This window comes from Hemitrygon akajei, chromosome 8 (assembly GCF_048418815.1).
Source record: "Hemitrygon akajei chromosome 8, sHemAka1.3, whole genome shotgun sequence".
NCBI lineage: Eukaryota > Metazoa > Chordata > Chondrichthyes > Myliobatiformes > Dasyatidae > Hemitrygon > Hemitrygon akajei.
This window is the reverse complement of record NC_133131.1, coordinates 136,175,874-136,197,345: the sequence shown is the minus strand read 5'-3', so window position 1 is coordinate 136,197,345 and position 21,472 is coordinate 136,175,874. Positions and strand designations below refer to the sequence as shown.

At 39.8% G+C, this 21,472-nt stretch overlaps 1 protein-coding gene and 1 long non-coding RNA gene across 3 annotated transcripts in view; one reads left to right on the top strand and one right to left on the bottom strand.

Moving 5' to 3' along the window:
* Positions 1-21,472, bottom strand: part of apbb1ip (amyloid beta (A4) precursor protein-binding, family B, member 1 interacting protein) — a 138,319-nt gene that overhangs the window by 24,464 nt on the left and 92,383 nt on the right. For both annotated transcript variants that reach the window (XM_073054690.1, XM_073054689.1), the window contains exons 7-8: positions 10,264-10,385; positions 5,859-5,930 (exon numbers count right to left, since the gene is read on the bottom strand). In XM_073054690.1, the coding sequence (XP_072910791.1) occupies positions 5,859-5,930; positions 10,264-10,385 (194 nt within the window). The remainder of the gene's footprint in view (positions 1-5,858; positions 5,931-10,263; positions 10,386-21,472) is intronic.
* On the top strand, positions 995-7,728 carry LOC140732286 (uncharacterized). The gene is made up of 3 exons (XR_012100034.1): positions 995-1,071; positions 2,922-3,041; positions 7,454-7,728. It is a non-coding gene; the product is annotated as an uncharacterized lncRNA (long non-coding RNA).

Here is a 21,472-nt window from a genome sequence, read left to right as displayed (position 1 = left end):
GGTCAGTGATGGTTTTGGAGACAAGTTTCTGATGGTTCAGAGTGGGGTTCTCTTCAAGGAGCAGGAAAGAGGGGATGTCTGGGAATTACCGTCTGACCTCAGCAAAGTAAAGGCCAGTCCATCACACTATAGCAGCACCTCTTGGTCAGTGGGTTTGATAGTAAATTCTGGATTGGTGGAGAGAGTGGAGAGCAAAGGGATTGAAGGTCTGCTGGCAAACTGGACACAAAATTGCGTGAATGATAGGAAGCAGAAGGTAGCTGTAGAAAGATGTTTTCTGACAGGAATTGGTACTGGGATCACAGAGTCTTTGAGTCATAGAACATTAAAGTACAGATTAATGCCCTTTGACCCACCTAGCCCATGCCGAACTATTAATCTGCCTAGTCCGTTCGACATGCACTTTCATTCAACATCTTAAAAGTCTTCATTCTTAGTAATATATATCTCTAAATGACTTAGGTGAAAATGTAGTTGGTAGGAGTAGTGAGTTGGCAGGCAGCACGCACAGTAAGTTAGTGACGTTGTAGAAGGTGAAGAAGATTGTCGACAAAGATCTGTTGTAAAGTTGGACGAAGCAATATCAATTGGAATTTAGTTCCGCCATTGTAAGGTGACACTTTAGAAAGTTATATTATGGTAGGATATGTGGAGTAAATTGCAGGGAATTTAGGAACATTGCTGTATAATGGGATGCAAGTGTATAACTCACTGAAAGAAACAACACAGGTGGATAGACTAGCCAAGAATGTATTTGGTATGCTTGCCTTTATAGGTCAAGGCATTGTGTGTACGAATTGAGATGTCATGTTTGTTATTGTACAAAATGTTGGTTAGATAGCACTTGGAGTATCGTGGACAGTTCTGGTTGCAACACTACAGGAAGTATGAGGTAGCAATAAAGAAAGCGCAAAAGATCTTCTAGATATTGCTGGAGTGGAGAGCTGCAATTATAAGGAAAGATTAGATAGGCTGGGTTCATTCTTACTGGAACGTTCGAAGCTGAGGGGTAAATTTCCCATAAGGTTGTGGTGAGCTTGGATGCTGCGGCATCTACAGGACCAACCTAAGGTGTTACTGTATTTTTTAAATGTATTTGTTGTGATCGCAAGACTCTGCTGGACATTAAAAACTTAAAGCATTGCAGTTCTACCCCATCAGTGAGTTGCTCATTGGTGGAGGAACTGAAGAAGCTGCTCTGGGTGCAAATTGTGCAGTCATCTGCATCAAAGAGACACTGGTGCATGAAGACTGTGTGCGCAGTCTAAACGCGAGTGATTGTCTTAGTCACCGTCCTTATGATTGCAGGACCCTGCTGGACATTGTTAATGTGGAATACTGCAAGTCTGATTCACTTTCTTTTTGGTGAATGGTGAGGGAGCTGCATGGCCTCCGTTTTAGCGAGGTCTAGGCCTCAAGCTGTGGTGTCTCCTGTTTGCAGCCCCCCTGGAGTGAGACGCCAGAGTTGTTGTGTTCCACCAGAGTGTGGAGGTGGTGTGGAGCGGCATCTATGCTGGAGTTGGTGCTGCCCTCTAGTGTTGGCATGACGGAGGCTGCCTGGCCTGCTGCGTTCCTCCAGCATTTTGTGTGTGTTGCTTGGATTTCCAGCATCTGCAGACTTTCTCAGGTTTGTGACAAGATGAATGGTGTCTGACTGCAGACTGCTGGAACATTCATGGAATCTTTATGGACTCTGGGTCTTGGACTATATTGTTTGATGTCTGATTGTATTTTACTGCTGTCTTATCTGTGCCATGTGTGCCTTCTGCTGTGAATGACTGTAGGTACTGTGTTTTGCACATTGGTCCTGGAGTAGTGCCGTTTCGTTTGGCTGTATTCATGGGTATTCATGTATGGTTGAATAAAAATTAAACTTGAACTTGAAGGAAAGGCATGGAGAGATATGGTCCTAATGGAAGAGAGGCATCAAGACTGGCATGGGCATACTTGGACAAAATGATCAGTTTCTGTGCTGTATGATTCTATGACTCAAAACAATTTCAATCATAACAGTATGAAAATACCCACAGAATTCAGACAGCTGTGGCAAGGAGACAAAGACTTGGTTGAAATTACAAATGCCAGAGCTTAATTGCAAATACGTAGAAAATGAAAATACAGAAAAAATCAGTTGTTGTTTTCTTGAAGGGTGTTAATGGCATTTAGCAAGGCTGAGAATGACTGTGAGTGTTGTTGTCCACCATAGGAGTGTCCCTATTGCTTAGATCACCACTATTGAACATTGTAAAAATAATCACACATCACATACATTGTGGGTGTTGTTTAGAAGTACAAAAACAATTCACGATTTGTCAAAGTGAAGATACGGATGAAAACAGTGCAAGCTTCTCATGTTGATCACTCAACAGAGACCTCTTCATTTGAGCATTGCCTGTGGTTTGTACCTGCCACACAAGAGCCATGAAGTCTGCTTGCTGCATTATTTCTGAATAGTTGCAATCAAAGCAATTGAAAATTGTCATAATGCATTTATACATAGACTATAATTTATGGTGTTCCATTATTAATAACTATAATTTTATGCTAAATACCTTCACAATGCTTTATTAATCCACATTCCATTTTAATAGTTCAAATTATACAGTATCTAATGCAGAGTTCAAATTTATGTCAATATTTCTATATAAAACTACTCTGAACGTTGCATGAACTCCATAAACACTACCTCATTGTTTATCATTAGTACTCTTGAAGTATTTATGTCTATTTATTTATTTATTTATTTATTTATTTATTTCTATCTATTTTTGAGAGCTGTAGTGATTTTTATGCTTTGCACGATACTGCTGCCGCAAAACAATATTGTTGATGATGTTGAGAGTCCGTGATAATAAGCCTGATTCTGATTCTGCTGGTTATTTTACTGACTGCTATTCATCTTCCTATTCCTTAACCATTAGGAATAAATGAACAGATGGTCTACCGGGGTTGATAAAGACCAGAGTGATCAAGGTGACACATTGTTCAAAGCAAAATCTGAAGTGCAAGAAACACCTAATAGCTTGTCGACATTTATAAAGGTAAAAGTTAGGTCATCGTTTTGTTTTTATGCCTGAAATGTTGCTCTATTCAGTACTGACAGCATCTGAACCCCCAACCAGTATCTGCTCTATTAATATTCAGTATGCTGGTGAGGAAATTCTAGAGTACTTTGAAGACTGACACTCTGGAAGCTTGTGGCTGCTGTGACACAGCGTGTCCGCACTCCTTTGTTGTGTGCTGCTCCTTTTCTTCACTTTAGTGTGGTCATGTTCTCAGTAGGGAGATAAAAATCGTGAGGAGAGAAGACACTTATTCTAATTGCATTTCAGAATATATTTCTCACTGCGAAACCGTCCTTTTGGTCTAATGCACCCAGAATTATTTGACTCAACCAGAAAGTAGAGGTTTCACTTAGCTCAGTCTTGGCTATTCTCTGTTACGGTGCTCAGGGCTTTACTGTTGTCGACAACTTCTGTGTTCCTTTGTTACTTTGCTGCAGTCATATCTTTAAACTGCAAACTGTTGTTTCTGTCCCCCCAATACTAAAACGTTTGATAGGTATTGCGGTTTGAACAAACTGGTTCCTCTGTGTTGTTATCAAAATTTGAACACTATAGTGTAGGGAAGTGTATGGTTGTGCACTTTGGTAGAAGGAGTAAAGGCTTAGACTATTTTCTAAAAGGGGAGAAAATTAAAAAATCAGAGCTACAAAGGGACTTGGGTGTCTTTATGCAGGATTAAGGTTAACATGCAGGTTGAGTCTGTGTTGAGGAAGGCAAATGCGATGTTAGCATTCATTTCAAGAGGACTAGAATATAAAAGCAAGAATATAATGCTGACGCTTTATAAGTGATTGGTCAGACTGGATTATGACCAGCCTTGTGGGCAGTTTTGGTCTCTCATTGAAGAATAGGTGTGCTGGCATTGGAAACAGTCCAGAGGAGGTTCATGAGAATGATTTCAGGAATGAAATGGTTAATGTACGAGGAGTGTTTGATTGCTCTGGGCCTGTGGTCACTGGAGTTTAGAAGAATGAAGGGGGAGCTCATTGAAATCTATCAAATGTTGAAAGGCCCAGATAGAATAGATGTGGAATGGATATTTCCTATAATGAGGAAGTCTAGGACCAGAGGGCACAGCCGCAGAATAGAGAGATGTCAATTTACAACAGAGATGAGGATCAGTAATAGTGTCAAAGGTTACAGGGAGAAGGCTGAAGAATAGAGTTGACAGGAATGATAAATCAGCTCTGATGGAATGGTGAAGCAGACTCAATTGGCTGAGTGGCCTAATTCTGTTTCTATGTCTTATGGTCTAAAATTATATTGTATAATCAAACAGCATAGAAAGAACCATCAAATCATTCTGCTCTTTTTTTCCCGTATGGTCCTTTTTTTTTCTTTTTTTGATGTTGAATCAATGCCTTCTTCAGAGTCACTTTTGATGTGCACCCAAAACTCTTGCAGGCAGAATATCGACGTAGAATGAACCAATATGTTTTCAATGTTGTTTTGCTTTCCTAGCTCTTATTGCTCAAAATGATCTACTGACAACACAGCAGCCTCTGCTCTCCACTCTGTCCTGTCCCACCTGGAAAATGGGATCTAATATGCCAGGTAGCTGTTATAGACTTCCATTCAACATCATCATACTTCAGAAACTGTTGGGGAAAATGTCCTTGCTGGGTCTTAATTCCTCCCAGGCAGTCATGTGGATAGCAACATCTCTTGTCCCTTTACACTGAACGCTGGCACTCCCCAGGGCTGTGTGCTCAGCCCGCTGCTGTTCACACTGCTGACACATGACTGTGTTGCAGGAACCAGCTCAAACCGTGTCATCATGTTTGCGGATGACACAACAGTGGTTGACCTCATCAACAATGATGACAAGTCGGAGGACAAGAGGAAGTGGAGCGGATGGTGAGCTGGTGTGAGAACAACAACCTAATTCTAAGTGTGGAGAAGACCAAGGAAATGACTGTGGACTTCAGGAAGGTGCAGATGAACCATCCCCCTCTGCACATACATGGCTAACCTCCATATACAGAGTTAAGCCCCCCCAAATTCCTGGGATTTCACGTCATGGATGACCTCACCTGGTCCCTCAATATCACCTCCCTGAGCAAGAAGGTGCAGCAGCACCTCCACTTCCTGAGGAAATTCAGGCAAGCAAGCATTTCCCCTTTAAGCATCCTAATTTAAGTGAATTTTACAAGAACACCAGTGGGTGTGCCCCAGCAAGCTGCATCTCCATCTGGTGTGGGAGCAGGACAGCATCAGTCTAAAAGTCCCTACAAAGGACTGTGGGAACAGCTGGGAGGATCACAGGGGTCTCTCTACCGCCCATTGGGGACATTTATCAGGAGCGCTGTGTCCATAGGGCTCAATATCATTAAGGATTCCACCCATCCATCCAGCACCCTCTTTGGTTTTCCACCATCAGGCAAGAGATTACGATGCATGAAAACAAGAACGGTCAGCATGGGAAACGGTTTCTTCCCTCAGGCCATTAGGCTTCTGAACTCGCTGCTGCATTGCATTTGAAGTGCTACTGGAATTTGAACAGTACTCTACAATAATTAATTTAATGTACTTTACTTTGTGTATCTTGCATAATTCATTTGTGGACTTAATTCTTACTTTCCTGGTTATTTTGTGTTACTACTGTGCTTTACATTGCTCATTTGGTGGTATGCATATATACAGTTAAATGACAATAGACTTGACTTGACTTCACAATTGCCAGTTAATATTTGTTTTTCTCACCGATGCAAATGTTTGGTTTGATGTGTTGTGGTACCAGTCATTATGCACAACCAAATTAGTGGCTGCTACAGAGATCAGAGATATACTCACCTCCAGTAAAGCCTCCTTATTTTTCTCTTTCATATTTTTTCCTTCTGTTTTCTTCTTTGCAATGTAGAAATTCTGGACAGAAAAAAACACACAATGAAGACTTTTTTTAGATATAAAAGGAAGCAATTTATTTCTGAAAGATAAGACTATTATGATCATTGTTTTGAATGCTGACTGCAAAGCCGATGATCAAAGCCTATTAGATGATAACTTGTTTCAATATGTTTCTCAGTTATTGCCCAGACATGATGACCTGCACCTATGGGGTTTGGAGTCATCGAGACACAGGATGGAAACAAGTCCTCTGGAATAACTCATCTATGCTGAACAAGTAGCCTTCTAGCTTGCCAGCATTTGGCCCATATCCCCTTAAATCTTTCCTGTCTTTTTAATTGTCTAAATGCTTTGTAGATGTGTGTAATTGTGGCAACCTCTACTGCTACCTTTGCCACCTGTTCCATATACTCACCACCCTCAATGAGAGTTTAAAAGAAGTGGACCCATTGATTCAAAGCTTGCTGATTTCTACAAGAGTACCAGAGGATTGGAAAGAGCTAATGTTCAAAAAGGGAGGAAGGCAGGAGGTGAGGAAACCACAGGTCCGGATGCTAGAGTCAATAATTGAAGCAGAAACTTAGATTCAAACCTATTATACGTGTTACTATATCAGCCTTTAAGGCTGCTTCGAGGAGAGTTGGTAGAGGAGAACCTGTAAGTCTGGTGTATTTAAATTTCTAAAAGATATTTGATAAGGTGCTATTAAAGAGAGCTCGAAGATTGAAAACTGGCTGTCACATAGAACACAACGAATTGGGACAAATGGATCCTTTTCAGATTGGAGGGATGTAACCAACGGAGTATCCCAGGGATCAGTTCGTGGCCCTCCATGCTTTATTATTTGTTTTAATAGCCTGGAGGAGGGAACGAAACAGTTTCCAGGTTTGCTGATAATATGAAGGGCACATTGTGATGAGGACGTTGTGGTTCTGCAGTGGAATATTGATAGACGGAGTGATTGGGAAAAACCCTGGCAAATGGAATTCAACGTGGACCCAGAACTGCCCTCATGTTTCAGCTCACAATCTCATATAGTGCCGCCCAACCGGCCCATTAGTCCAACACTCTCATACAGTGTTAGGAAGAAGGTTGCAGCATGCATCAATAATAAATTAATTTGCCTAAAAGGCCATGTTCCGATGTATATTGGGACAGAGACAGGGAAGATAGGAGGACATTTTACAGAGTTGTCAAAAACTAGAAGATGTGGCTTTAGGATGAGGTTTAAGGGTACTGAGAGAGAATGTTTGCAATTAGAAGGTGTTCAGAACCTGAAACACATTGCTTAAGTGGATGATGAAAGTAGGCACTTTCATAACATTTAACAGTTATTCAGAGATGAGCAGCAGAACTGCCAAGGCCTAGAGAGGCATGGATCAACCATTGATCTAAAAGAATGGTATAAAGTGACAAGAGATGGGCTGCACCTGCTGGGTGGGCCAAAGGGCCTGTTACTGTGCTGCATGACTCTGTAACAATGTGATCATGACCAGGTACTCCACTACATTGATATTTAATGTGGATTAAATATTTTCCAGGATGCCAGGGATAACCTCACCATCTGGTCATGCCCTCTTCTCATTACTACCATATGGAGAAGGTCAGGAGACTGACGAACCACACTCAGTGTTTTAGGAACAGCTTCTTCCCCTTCAACATCTGACTTCTGAACAGCCATGAAGTGCAACATTATTTTTTGTTCTATCTATCTATCTATCTATCTATCTATCTATCCTACGAGTAATGTTTATGTCTTGCATGGTACTGCTGCAACAATACAATAAATTTCATGGCACCTATCCATGATAATAAACCTGATTGTGATTCTGTTTCTGCTCTTGAGGAATGAAGCTTTTACATGCTTCACATCATATGAGAGAAAAGGCAATCCTCTGTTCGATGCTTCAGTTGGAAAATGAGGTGTGGTTTCACTATGCGATACTCCCTAGGTTCAGTCTTGACTGTCAGCCTAGACAGCGCATTCACATCTCTGGAGTGATTCTTGGACTTGGAACCATCTAATTGTCAATTAAATTAGAAAATAAGGCTTTGCATACATAAACTTCTCCAAACTGGGACCAAAATTTTAAAGATACAATGTGTCTGTGAATCCAGTCCATCTGGGGTTAATGTAAAGATGAGTCAAATGGAAGGGAAAACTAAAAAGCAGGCAACTGCCTCAAGATAGGAATGCTGTGCAGATTTCAAATCCTGTAAAGTTGGTATTGGGCACAAAAGACATTTTTGAATTGTGACAGAAAACAAAACACTTTCTCCAGGAGTTATATGTTCCTTCAAACACTAGGATCATTAGCCCAATTATACCACAATGTTTTATCTTTTAGTGGTTCAGGATTTGGAAGGATCTCTTTAATATATTTAATATATGCTGAAATTCAGTGACTTCAATGACGGCACAGTTACTGTTATGACATTGAACTTAGCTCAAATCAACAGTGATGGTATTATTCTGCAGCAGAGATATGCCAATTAAATGCATCAAAATAGAGGAATCCTCAGTCTCATTTAATTTTATTCTATCTCAGCAAGTGAATCTGAAATACTGAAAATACTTTCACTGAAACTTTTCAATGCCATCTTCTCCTGGAGAGTAACTGAGGTTTAATTGCTTAACTTACAAGCAGCTCTCATGGTAAAGATACAGTTTCAATGAGAATCACATGTTCCATGTCACAATTTAATCACATAATTTTAATAATATAATTCCTGAAAATGTGTGAAAGAGATATTATCCTAAAACATGTAATCATTTCAACATAGTTTGAGAATTGATGGAAAAGGAGAAATTTTAGTTTCAGTATCAGATAAATTTTGTTGTCCATGTATATTAATAGTAACAAGAAAGCTTCCACTGTGAATTCTGCAATAGAGTTCAGACTAAGTGTATTTTAAGAGTCTAATACTTGTCTTCAAGTACATTATAAAAAAGATAAAACTAATTAAGGATCACCTGCATGGCTTCCACCACCATTTGTTTTCTCAGGACAGGTATTGACGGCATTTCTTGAACTCGAATCATTTATCACCTTTCCTGACAACTTCTGCTGCTCTATTACATGATCTATCTCTGACTCGTCCCGAGCAACACACACAAAATGCTGGAGGAACTCAGCAAGCCAGACAGCAGCTATGGAGGAAAATAAACAGCTGACTTTTCAAGCCCAGTCTCGGCCCAAAATGTTGACTGCTTTTTGATTCTGTATGGCTCAATTTAGTCAATCACATCAATGTGTATGGTAATATAAATATGGTAATATGGTAATATAAAGCACTGAAGCTCAATAAAGGTGGCCCAGAGTGACATTATTTAGGAACATTTAAGAATGGTGTTATCTCAATGGAAACATTGATGGTATCATCATGAAGCTAAGGGTTTGGAAAATGTCACAACTTGACATAAGACTATCAAGGGATTTATAAGGGGAGGTAGAATGCTGAAATAATCCAGTGAGAAACAAACATAAAAGATTGTGAAAATTCCGATTGATAAGTTAGAGGGCAAAGATTAGTGAAAATGAATATGCATCTCTTACGTACACAAACAGGAGATATTATGTGCAGAATAAGGATATAGCAGAAAATACATTTTTTTAAAAATCTGACATCAGAAAGAAGAAAATCTTCTCAAAAGAAGACTCAAAAGACCTTTTTGAAATAGTGGAGAATAATAGGTCAGGAGTAAAAGAGAAGCCGAAAATTGCCTTAGTTTTTGTGAAATTAATAGGATTTATAGCCAATAAATCTTTATGACTTGACCTGCATCCTAGGATTCGGGAAGAGGCGGTAATGGAGATAGTGGATGCACTGACTTGCAACCACTATCTTCAAAGTTCCTTCCAAAATAAATCCTAAAACATCTTACAAAATCCCATGGATTCCAGAACACATTCTTGTTGAATGAACTGGAGCAAATGTAATCTCATTATCTAACAAAGGCCTAAGAGAGAAAATGGCCATTTAGCTTGGCACTGTTAACATGGATTTTATTCATTAGTCAGATCTAGTGACACAACCATTCACACTCCCACCTGTTCTCCTGACACCCTCCCATGCAATCACAGCAAATGTATCATCTGCCTTTCAAAATCAATGTTTTTGATTATTTATAATTATCTTGAAGCGGCAGATGTTTAATTATTATCAGGTCATGTGTTCTCTAAATGGTCCAGTCTACTTGAGTTGACCTATCTCACTGAAGCATGTAAATGCAAGAAAGCCTTATAGCCAAGTCACCATCCTCAGATGGAGTGATGAAATACAGAAATACCCATGTAATACTCTTGGAAATTTTGACATTCAGCTTTATAATTATTTTCTTCTTACCCACCTGTGGATTTTTAAAGACAGCATACTTCTCTTGTCTTTCAACAAACATAAGTTTGTTTTCACTGTCACGCATCCAGTGGGACAAAGTTTCCACCAGATTCTCATGGTCTTCAAGAAATCTCTCTAAACAAAAGGAGCAAGGACAAAGTTACAAAAAGATCACAGAAAACAATGAAACAGGATACAGCAGTCAATGAAATACAATTTTCCTCCACCACAAACTGATCACATATCTCGTCGATATTTGCAGGATATATAGTACTCCTCAAGACGTACGGAAAGGCTGGATGAACTCAGCAGGTCGGGCAGCATCCGTTGAAAGGAGCAGTCAACGTCTCGGGCCGAGACCCTTCGTCAGGAAGGTTGACTGCTCCTTTCAACGGATGCTGCCCAACCTGCTGAGTTCATCCAGCTTGTTTGTACGTGTTGATTTGACCACAGCATCTGCAGTGTACTTTATGTTTACTATCCAATACTCCTAGTACCTAGCAAGATAATCTGTGGGTAACATTTAATACGTATATTAAACAAGGATTTTTATTATATATTTTGTTTTTAATCTTTCTTCTATGCTTTATACTATTGGGACCCATCTGATATTGTTGTTTATCCTCTTGCTATTATTAGTGCTGAGATTCATTGTGTGGAATGAATGTGTGTGTTCTGATCTGTGACTAGGCCTTAGAGAAATAGTGAGGAGGCTCTGCACTGAAAATTTTGAAACACGCTCTCAGCTTTTTCATCTGTAAAAAGTCTGAACAAATTTAACAATCATTGATATTTTAAAAATATATAATATATATTTCAAAAGACATTTCAAATGCAAAGCAGATCCAATAATTTCAATACAACTATCACATCTCAGACTACGTCTATAAGATCAAATCTATAATCAATTATTCTTTGTAAAGGAAAACAGTTGTAAATGGGAATCATTTTAAGTTTTGATTTTTTTTACCATTGTCTGGGTATTGCAATAACTCATTCAGCAAACCTTTGTGAGATTAGGGTCTTTGCAATCTTACATGAAATCTTAACCACAATGATATATTTAAATGCTGGATACAATATACCTTATATAATACCTGATGGTTTCATTATATTTGTCTACGTACTGTAGTGAGCAAAAACTCAACCTTGTTTGATCAGTATCATGATTACTAGACTCCTATTAACAGCATAAAAAATACGTATTTCTGGCAAGAGTGTTCACCAATATGTGATGAAACCTACTTAATTTGATTATTTTATTTTAAAAGAAAAGGTAACATCCATCTTAATTCACCAAAATTTTGCTGCTTCTTCTAATTCCCTTTAACCTGTACTGATCCCTGGGCTACCTTCATCAATACTCCAATTATTCATTAATCAACACTTGTTCCAATCCTTACAGAAGATGAACAAATAGATATTAGTCAATCTTATGTCCCAACAACTTTAACTTTAACTAATATCTTCCTGCAAAAATAAAGTGTCAGTGTGGCTCCTGAAAGTCTAGAAATGAACTTCTGTGTACTTACCACAGTCTACCCATGATGCCACTTCCTCAAAGAAATCAACAAACCATCTTCCCCTTCTGAACCTATATTAACTTTTATTTTCATACAGGTTACCTCTGCTATTCCATTGACTAACCAATCCCACCATTTTAAATGAAATTGAAGCATATAATGGAGCTGTACATGCAAGAATTTGATTTGTTGCCTATTAGACCATGAACACTATTGGCCTCTTTGGTATCTACTGTATTTATTGGCCTCTTTGGTATCTACTGACATCTCATCAGGTGCTCAGTGATACTCTCAAAATGATTGTTGGCATTTCATATATCTCCTGATGTCAATTAGATCAAGGACTATCTATCTGCAGAGACTAACAGAACTGATTAGAACATAGGGGTAGGACATTTGGCCCATCGAGCCTGCTCCGCCATTCAATAAGATCATGGCTGATCTGGCCATGGACCCGTCTCCACCTACTTAACTTTTCCCCATTACCCTTTATTCCCCTATTATGCAAAAACCTGTCCAACCTTGTCTTAGTACATTTACTGAGGTAGTCTCCACTGCTTCATTGGGCAGAAATTTCCACAGATTCACCACTCTCTGGGAAAAGCAGTTCCTCCTCATCTCCATCCTGAATCTACTCCCCCAAATCTTGAGGCTACGTCCCCATGTTCTAGTCTCATCTACCAGTGGGAGCAACTTTCCTGCCTCTATCTTATCTATCCCTTTTATCATTTTGTAAGTTTCTGTAAGATCTTCTCTCATTCTTCTGAATTCTAGCAAGTACGGTCCCAGGCGACTCAATCTCTCCTCATAGTCTAACCCCTTCATCTCTGGAATCAACCTGGTGAACCTTCTCTGCAGTGCCTCCAAAGCCAATATGTCCTTCCTCAAGAAAGGAGACCAGAACTGCATGCAGTACTCCAGGGGTAGCCTAACCAGTACCCTGTTTAGTTGGAGCATAACCCCCCACCTGCACTTAAATTCAATCTCTCTAGCAATGAAAGCCAACATTCCATTTGCCTCCTTGATAGCCTGCTGTACCTGCAAACAAACCTTTTGCAATTCATGATTAGTTCCTCACCCCCCCCCCCATTTTAAACCCTGATACAGCAAATTTCTATTCATGTTTCATCTTAGATGCTTCAATTGGAAGCCTCTGCATTGACATTGACATTGTTACATTTTGGGCTCTAAGACAAAGCTTGTTTGTTTGTTTCTAAGGAGCCCTTCAATTTCAAGGAGCTGCAAGACGAGCTAAACAAGTTTCCAGGGATGAAATATTTTTCTCAGACCCTGATGTCTATTTGTTTTACTATATCTTATTTGTGGAATATATTTCTTTCTCTAAATGATGCTGGAAGTTATCAGTATGAAAGTGATAAAGAGTTAATTAAAATAGTAAGAGCATTGGGGAGAAGTAACATGGAGTTATGAGAAGGAAATCATGTTTGAGTTCCTTGAGATTATAATTGGGTTGTTATTAACAGAATACAGAACAGCAGATGGAGTGGCTTTGGAGTATCTGAGGCCATGACAGAAAGAGGAGAGAATGGAAAGGCTATGTCTGTTTTTCCTGGAGAAAAGGAGGTGAGAGAGGATGTAATTGAGATATCTAAAACTATGAGGCATCTTGATAGGATAGCTTGCACGAAACTTTTCTCATATTGCAGCCAGATAAACTTGGCCCCAGGGTTGCGGGACGGTCCGTGTGTGTGGCTGGGTGGGAGGGAGGAATGGGGCTAGTTTTGCTGTTGTTGCTTTACTGCTTTGTTTTGCTCTGCGTTGCTGCTTTGAGCATTGTAGGCATGCTCTATCGGCACTGGAATGTGTGTCCTTAGGTTGGGTTGGTTGTTAATGTAAATGAAGTATTTCAATATATATGTGATGAATAAATGGATCTGAATCGGAAAACTATAACATCTAGAGCTAGGGTAAGTGGAATGAAATGTGGGAGGACCATTTTTACCCAGAGTGTGGTGTGTAACTGAAAATGAAATTGAAATTGGTTTATGATAATTGACATATTATAGTGACGTACTCTGAGGTCCAGTAAAATAATGCTTTGCATTACATTCACACAGATAAATTGCTTACATTGATGTAGTACAAGGACAAACAATACAAAAGTGCAGAATAAGGTGTTACAGTTACAGGTAAAGTGTAGAACAGGTAGACAATAAGGTGAAAGGTAAATTGTTATGGCAAGAATCCATTTTAGCATGCTAGGGAAATGTTCAATAGTCTTTTAAAAGGAGGGTAGAAGCTGTTCTTGGGTTTGGGTGGCCTTGAGCTAATTGGCCAGTCTCACTTTAGTTGACAGCCTCCCCTAATCAAACATTTGTTTCCATGCTTATGGTCAGCAAAAAGGGAACTGTCTCCACGTGATATCTATCTGTGCAGAAAATTGTATTCTGACTTTTTCAAGTTATACATTTATGTTTATTGGGGAAAGATTAAATGTGTGATTTGCATGCACTTATCATCATACATGCAAAATGGTGTTTTAAAAGCAAAGTTGAAAGATAATCACACATAAGTTCCCTTATTGTTTGTGACTGTTTCTGTTATCTGTTGGAACATTGCAAAACTATTTTGAAAGTTCCACTTATTGTTCAACAAGTTTTGGTGATGCAAGCTTCCTGCTCTAACATCACCAATGCTCTAATGTATTACAATGGTTACAAAACAAGGTCTTTTCGTAACTCAGTATATGAATCCCTAGAGCAGAGATTCACCATCCTCTACTCATATTCAAACATGGGCACAAGCTGTGACTTGTCCCCTATGTCACGGACATATATTCCCTGCAGCTAACCTGTTGCACCATTAAGCAGTTAAGATTTTGCATTCTTTAAGCTCCAGACTGTACAGGTCTAGTCTCTCATTCTCTCCTCGTCTGTTAAACCCACCTTCCCTGCAGCTAGTCCAATGCATCATTGCTGTCCACCTTCTGTAATACGTACATCCTTACTTCAGGTGCAATCACACCAAGGCCCTGCACGACTGGAGTATGACTTCCTTGCTTCCCTGTTCCACTTCCTACTTCTCTGTTAGCAAAGGCAACCTTACCATTTTCCTCGTTATACCAGGAATGTTGCTTCCAGTGATTTGCATACAAGTACACCAAGTTCCCTTTGAACATCAACACTATTTAATCATTTCAGAATCGGAATCAGGTTTATTATCACCGGCACGTGCCATGAAAGTTGTACTCTGCTTTTTCGTTCCGTGCAACAAATCAAATACCTTGTGTCAAAGTGTGTGTGTGTGTGTGTGTGTGTGTGTGTGTGTGTGTGTGTGTGTGTGTGTGTGTGTGTGTGTGTGTGTGTGTGTGTGTGTGTGTGTGTGTGTGTGTGTGTGTGTGTGTGTGTGTGTGTGTGTGTGTGTGTCCTTACTCAGTGCTGATTATCATATAACAACTGAAATGTAAAGTTTATCTGGAAAACACAGCAAAGGACAGTGACGTTTGCATCAGAATGGGCAACAAGAACTGTGGCCTGCTGTGCACTTTAAAGTTTGCACAACGAGTTAGCCTCAATTTGGAAAGAGCAGGTTAGAATGCTGTTGGAGACCAAGAGATGACAGTGTTGGAATCTGGAGCAGCATAAGCGAACAGTGGAACTCAGGGGACTGAGCAGCATCTGTGGAAGGATAGGAGTTGTTAACATTTTGGGTCGAAACCCTGGATCAGGAAAGTCATTGCAGCAGAATTTCCTGAATTAGAGAGGTAAAGATTTCTGTTCAAATACATCACTTGAAGGTTTTCAGAGTGTGATATAGGACATATGTTTCCTTCCATTTAAATCACATATTATGACGACATTCTTCTCCTATTTGCTAATAAAATTTATATAAAATGCTCATCAAAGCATATGACAACTGCTCAACCTTTTCACCCTGATGCGATTATGCATCGTGTCAATGATGTGACTTTTCCGCTGTCTAACCCAACAATGTGCATTTTCTGCAACGATGTGAAAAAAACAATGTACATAGAAACTTCCATGAATAATCACAAAAAAAAGCACATTCAATGTGCTTGCAAAAAAAGGGAAAGTAAATGGCAGCTTTCATGTTGCAGAATATATTGAGAAGCTCAGCATAGAAATAAAGGCAAACAGCACTTTGTCAATAATGGCATATGAACAGTTACCCGATATCCATTGGTATACAGTATTGGTAAAGTAACAGGCAAACATCCTGACTAATTAACCACAAATAATATGGATAAAACATAAGTAACATGGAACAGAAGCTGGTAGATTTTAGCATTTGAAGAGATCAGTGGAGTTCTCAACTGTCCATACCAGGGACCATCACATTTATCAATGTCTTGAACATTGCTACGCAGAACACAATTTACAAATTTGCATATGACACAAAACTTGATGGTATAATGAACTGAGAGGAGGATGGCAAAAGATTTCAAGGAGATATAGTGTAATAGAGTAGGAAGATGGGAGATCCTTGAAATTTAATGCTGAATGTGAAGTAGTAGTTTGGTTGGAAGAATAAGAAAAGATAGGGAATTGACTGCAAGAGCCATGAGGTAATGTTGTTGCTTTCTGTGCTTCGTGGTGCATCGGGCAGCTTTATGCCATTTCTTTGGCATTTTTTTCTGTTTTCTACTAGGCCAGCTCAATGTTCTACCCAGCCAGATTCGAACCCGGGACCACTCGCCTCGAAGCCTGGTGAAAATTCACTACACCACTGGCTGGCTATATTAAGATAAAGCTGTACATGGATATCCATGAATACAGCCAAACGAGACAGCGTTACTCTGGAGCTGAGATGCAAAACACAATACCGAGAGTCACACACAGCACAGGGCACGCATAGTACATATAAGATAGCAAGCACATGCAACACGTCAGTAAAACACAGCCACGCAAAAACAAAAACAGAATTCCAGACCCTGAGACCGTGATTGGCACAAGGAATCTGCAGTCGACCACAATACAGCTTGTCTTCTACCAAGCAAACACCAGGGGGCAGCACTGGATGCTGTGCCACCCCGCCCCCAGCAGAGCACACTGGCTCTGATCCCTCTCTCCTGGCGGCTGTGAGCAGGCACACAGCAGCCTGAGGCCTAGTCCTTGCTACGACCAAGGCCACGCAGCACCACTACCATCTGCCCCTGCTGTCCGCTAATGTCAGTGAATCGAACTTGCAGCATTCCACATTAAACATTCCAGAGGGGTCTAGTGATCACAAGAAAAGTGACTAAGACTGTCACTTACTATTAGACTGCCTCCTTCGTGCACCATCATGGGCACGGACAGCAGCAAAATCTGCACCAAGTCCTGCTCCTTCAGCTTCTCCACCAAGGGGCAACTCGCAGTACTTTAAATTCTTAATGTCTAGCAGGATCTTGCAATCATAACAATATATGTTTAAAAAGGACAGTGGCACCCTTTGTTGACCCCGTATACCCCCACCAAACATTTCTTCTGACCTTGACTCCTTCCTTCTCCCTTCCCACATATATCCAGGATGCACTTGTTGCCCTCGGCCAGTTCGGCATTTTCCAACTTGCTGGAAGAGCTCCTTGTAGTCTGCTATTTTAAATCTCCATCTCACTCCCACTTTGATCTATTTGTCCTTGGAAGTGAAACAATGCCCAAGGAAAGCTTGAGAAATAACGCCTCATTTTATGAAGGGGCGCATTGCAGCCTTCTGGACTCACTTGTCAGAGAGGTTCTCGTTATTTTATCCATTACTCCATTTTGTCTGCTTCTTCTTTTCTTTCTGTCCCTCTTCCGAGTACCTAGAACACTAATCTTGTTCTCTTGCTCCAGTTGCTTCCCCACCTACTGAATGTTTACAGCACCTTCTGCTTTTATTAAGTCTACAATTTGAAAAGGACTCCTCCTTCACACTCCTTCATGCATGACCGAACAAATATTCCTCCTCTGCATTCGAGTGGTAAATCTTGACTTGACTTCACAATGCCTTGAAGGTCAAGGAACTGGGGAAAGATCACTTTGAAGCCATAAAGGGTAATGGGACTGAGCAGGGTCTTGGTTATGACATTTGACTCCTGGAAAAGAGCAGTGGCACCTTGTGCCTCTGGGGTCTTCTCCTAATGTGCACATTCCACTGGCTTCCTACTCTCAGACAATGTCTGTTGCCATAGCAAACAGCATCATTGGGTACTCTGTGTTGATGGTTGATTGCACGAAGCTTTTAAGAAAAAAATTGGTCTCTAAAGCAAACAGAGTATGGAACTTCGGTGTATGGAAACAGCCACAATCCAGGCCAATATTGTAATCAAGCAGTAAGAAGCAATTCATAAGTATGCAATTAATAAATTCATATAGGAATGTCTCATTACCTTAGAGATGAATAAAAGAATTAGCCTTAAAGAATTAAGATAAGACTAAATTTTATTTATCCTGAAGGAAAGTACTGTTGCAGGGTTGCTCAGGCAGAATTATAGACTTTAAAATACAAAAAGTAAGCATTTTTTTAAAATTAGTTTTTTTTATACATTTTCTACATCGCTACAGATAAAAAAAACCCCAGATTGAAATGAAGAACATTAATACAGAGCAAAAATAAACATACAATAATAATATAATACAAAAGAAGATAATTGAGAAAGCACCCAAATTGAAGATATGTAAAATTAGTATCCTCCCCAAGCCCCACAACAAAAAAGAACTCCAGACCAACTACAACACAATCTAGAGAGTATACATCAGGACATTCAAACCCCCAAAACTGTGAATACACTTAGCAACAGAAGATATTAATGCCTACTACCAACAAAAAAGGAGCTGAAAGCAAGGGACCGAAAAAAAAAACCTTAGTTAAGAGGAAGGTTATGAAAGTACTCAATAGAAGGTCCCCAGACCTTATGGAACTTTGTATTCGAATTAAGAACTGAATAATGAATTTTTTCAAGGTCTAAGCAGGACATAATATCATTAAGCCATTGAGCATGCGTGGGTGGGGCAACATCCCTCCATCTAAGGAGGATTAAACGTCTAGCCAGGAGAGAAGCAAAAGATAATATTCGACACTTAGTCGAACTCAGATGTAAATCTGTCTCACCCAAAAACCCGAACAAAGCAATTAAAGGGTTAGGTTCTAGGTGGTGATTCAGAATACAAGATAACGTTATGAAGACGTCTTTCCAAAATTTCTCCAAGCTAGGACAAAACCAGTACATATGAATGAGAGAGGCCTCGCCCCTTTTGCATTTATCACAGAGAGGACTAATGTTAGAGTAAAATCGAGATAGTTTAGATTTAGACATATGGGCTCTATGAACAATTTTAAACTGTAAAAGGCAATGGCGAGCACAAAGAGAGGTTGAATTAACCGATTTGAGAATCGAATCCCAAGTCTCATCAGATAAGGAGATATTTAAATCATGCTCCCAAGCCATTCTAATTTTATCCACAGGGGCACGCCGTAAGGATGCTAATTTATCACGAATAAATGATATTAAACCTTTACCTAGTGGATTAATAGAAAGAAAGAAATCCTTAACATTTTTCTCAGGCATTTCAGGGAAGTTAGGAATTAAAGGATTAATAAAGTGTCTAATTTGGAGATATCTAAAAAAATGAGCATTAGGCAGATTGAACTTAGCAGAGAGCTGTTGAAAAGATGCGAAGCGATTATCAATAAAAAGATCTTCAAACTGTCTAATGCCCTTCCTATACCAATCATGGAATGCTGAATCATACGTAGTAGGTAAAAAAAGGTGATTATGTAAGATAGGGCTAGAAAAGGAAAAACCATGGAAATCATATAACTTCCTAAACTGAGCCCATATACGCAAAGTGTGTCTAACAAGAGGATTAACAATTAATCTGGACAAACTACTAGGGAGTACAGAGCCAAGAAGTGCAGAGATAGATAAATCTTTAGTGGAACTCAACTCCATTGCCACCCAATTAGGGCACTCGGGTTGGCCATGGAAAAAAGACCAAAAGGTAGCACAACGTATATTGGCTGCCCAATAATATAAACGAAAGTTAGGTAAAGCCATGCCACCCTCTTTTTAAGATTTTTGGAGATAAACTTTATTAATTCTAGAGCACTTATTTTTCCACAGATATGACAAAATAATAGAGTCTAAGGAATCAAAAATAGATTTAGGAATAAAAATTGGGATTGATTGAAATAAATATAAGAGTTTAGGGAGAACATACATTTTAACAACATTGATACGACCTACCAAAGACATAGATAGAGGTGACCATTGTAACAGACTCTGTTTTATAGTATATGAAAGATTGGCAAAATTTTCACGAAAGAGATCTTTAAACTTCCTTGTGACTGTAATCCCAAGATAAGTAAATTGATTATGAACTACTTTAAAAGGGAGATCACGAAATGTTAATTCTTGTGCTTCTTTATTAATTGGGAAAAGTTACAAAAAGTAAGCATTGCGGTAAAAAAAAACCCAAAATGTATATTAAAAAGTAATAGTGCAAAATATAGATGAGCAATGAAAGCGTACATTTATATGCTTGAGGAGGAGGAGGAGTTGTAGAGTCTTATAGCCACAGGGAGAAAGGATCTCCTGTGGTGTTCAGTGCTGCACCTTGGTGGAACTTACTAAAGGTTCTCCTCTGTTTGTCCAGTATGTCATGGAGGGGGGGTGAGAGGGATTTTCCATAATGCTTCGTAACTTTTGCAGCATCCTCCTCTCAGACACAACCACCAGGGAATCCAGTTCCACCCCAAGAACAGAACCAGCCTTCCTGAGGAGCTTATCAAACTTCCTAGTGTCTGCTGCTCTCTCCCTGCTGCCCCGGCAGACTACAGCATAGAATACAGAGTGGGCACAGAATCTGTGAATTCTAAGCGCTGTGTTTGCAGTCCGTGGTAAAGTGACAGTGTTCCTGCTGACTTTGGTGAAAACAGCTCATGAGGTTTTGTGGTAAGAATTTCCCCTTTTCCAACTATTGCTGTTAGGAGATTCCCCAGCACCTGTCAGCTGCTATGCAACCATCTAGCTGAGCTACCAATTAGAGAAAAAGTTGTCACAAATAGAAAATAATTGATTAACCTTTTAAACATAATGCAGAGAGCTAAATAAGAAACTGGGATCTGAAAAATATGTAAAATATCAATATTTTTAAATGTGTAAACACGAGGAAATCTGCAGATGCTGGAAATTCAAACTACACACACAAAATGTGGAACACAGCAGGCCAGGCAGCATTGATAAGGAGAAGCACTGTCGACGTTTCGGGCCGAGACACTTCGTCAGGACTAACTGAAAGGAGAGATACTAAGAGATTTGAAAGTAGTGGGGGGAGGGGGAAATGCGAAATGATAGGAGGAGACCGAAGGGGGTGGGATGAAGCTAAGAGCTGGAAAGGTGATTGGCGAAAGTGAAGGGAAAGTGAAGCTAGAGAAGGGAAAGGATCATGGGACAGGAGGCCTCAGGAGAAAGAAACGGGGAGGGGGGAGCATGAGAGGGAGATGGAGAATAGGCAGGGTGATGGGCAGAGAGAAAAAAAACAAACAACTAAATATGTCAGGGATGGGGTAAGAAGGGGAGGAGGGGCATTAACGGAAGTTAGAGAAGTCAATGTTCATGCCATCAGGTTGGAGGCTACCCAGCCAGTATATAAGGTCTTGTTCCTATCCAGCCAGTATATAAGGTGTTGTTCCTCATGTTTTTTCCTCGTGTCTGCTCTTGAAGAGGAAAAGTATAATTTTGGTGAATTAACCAGT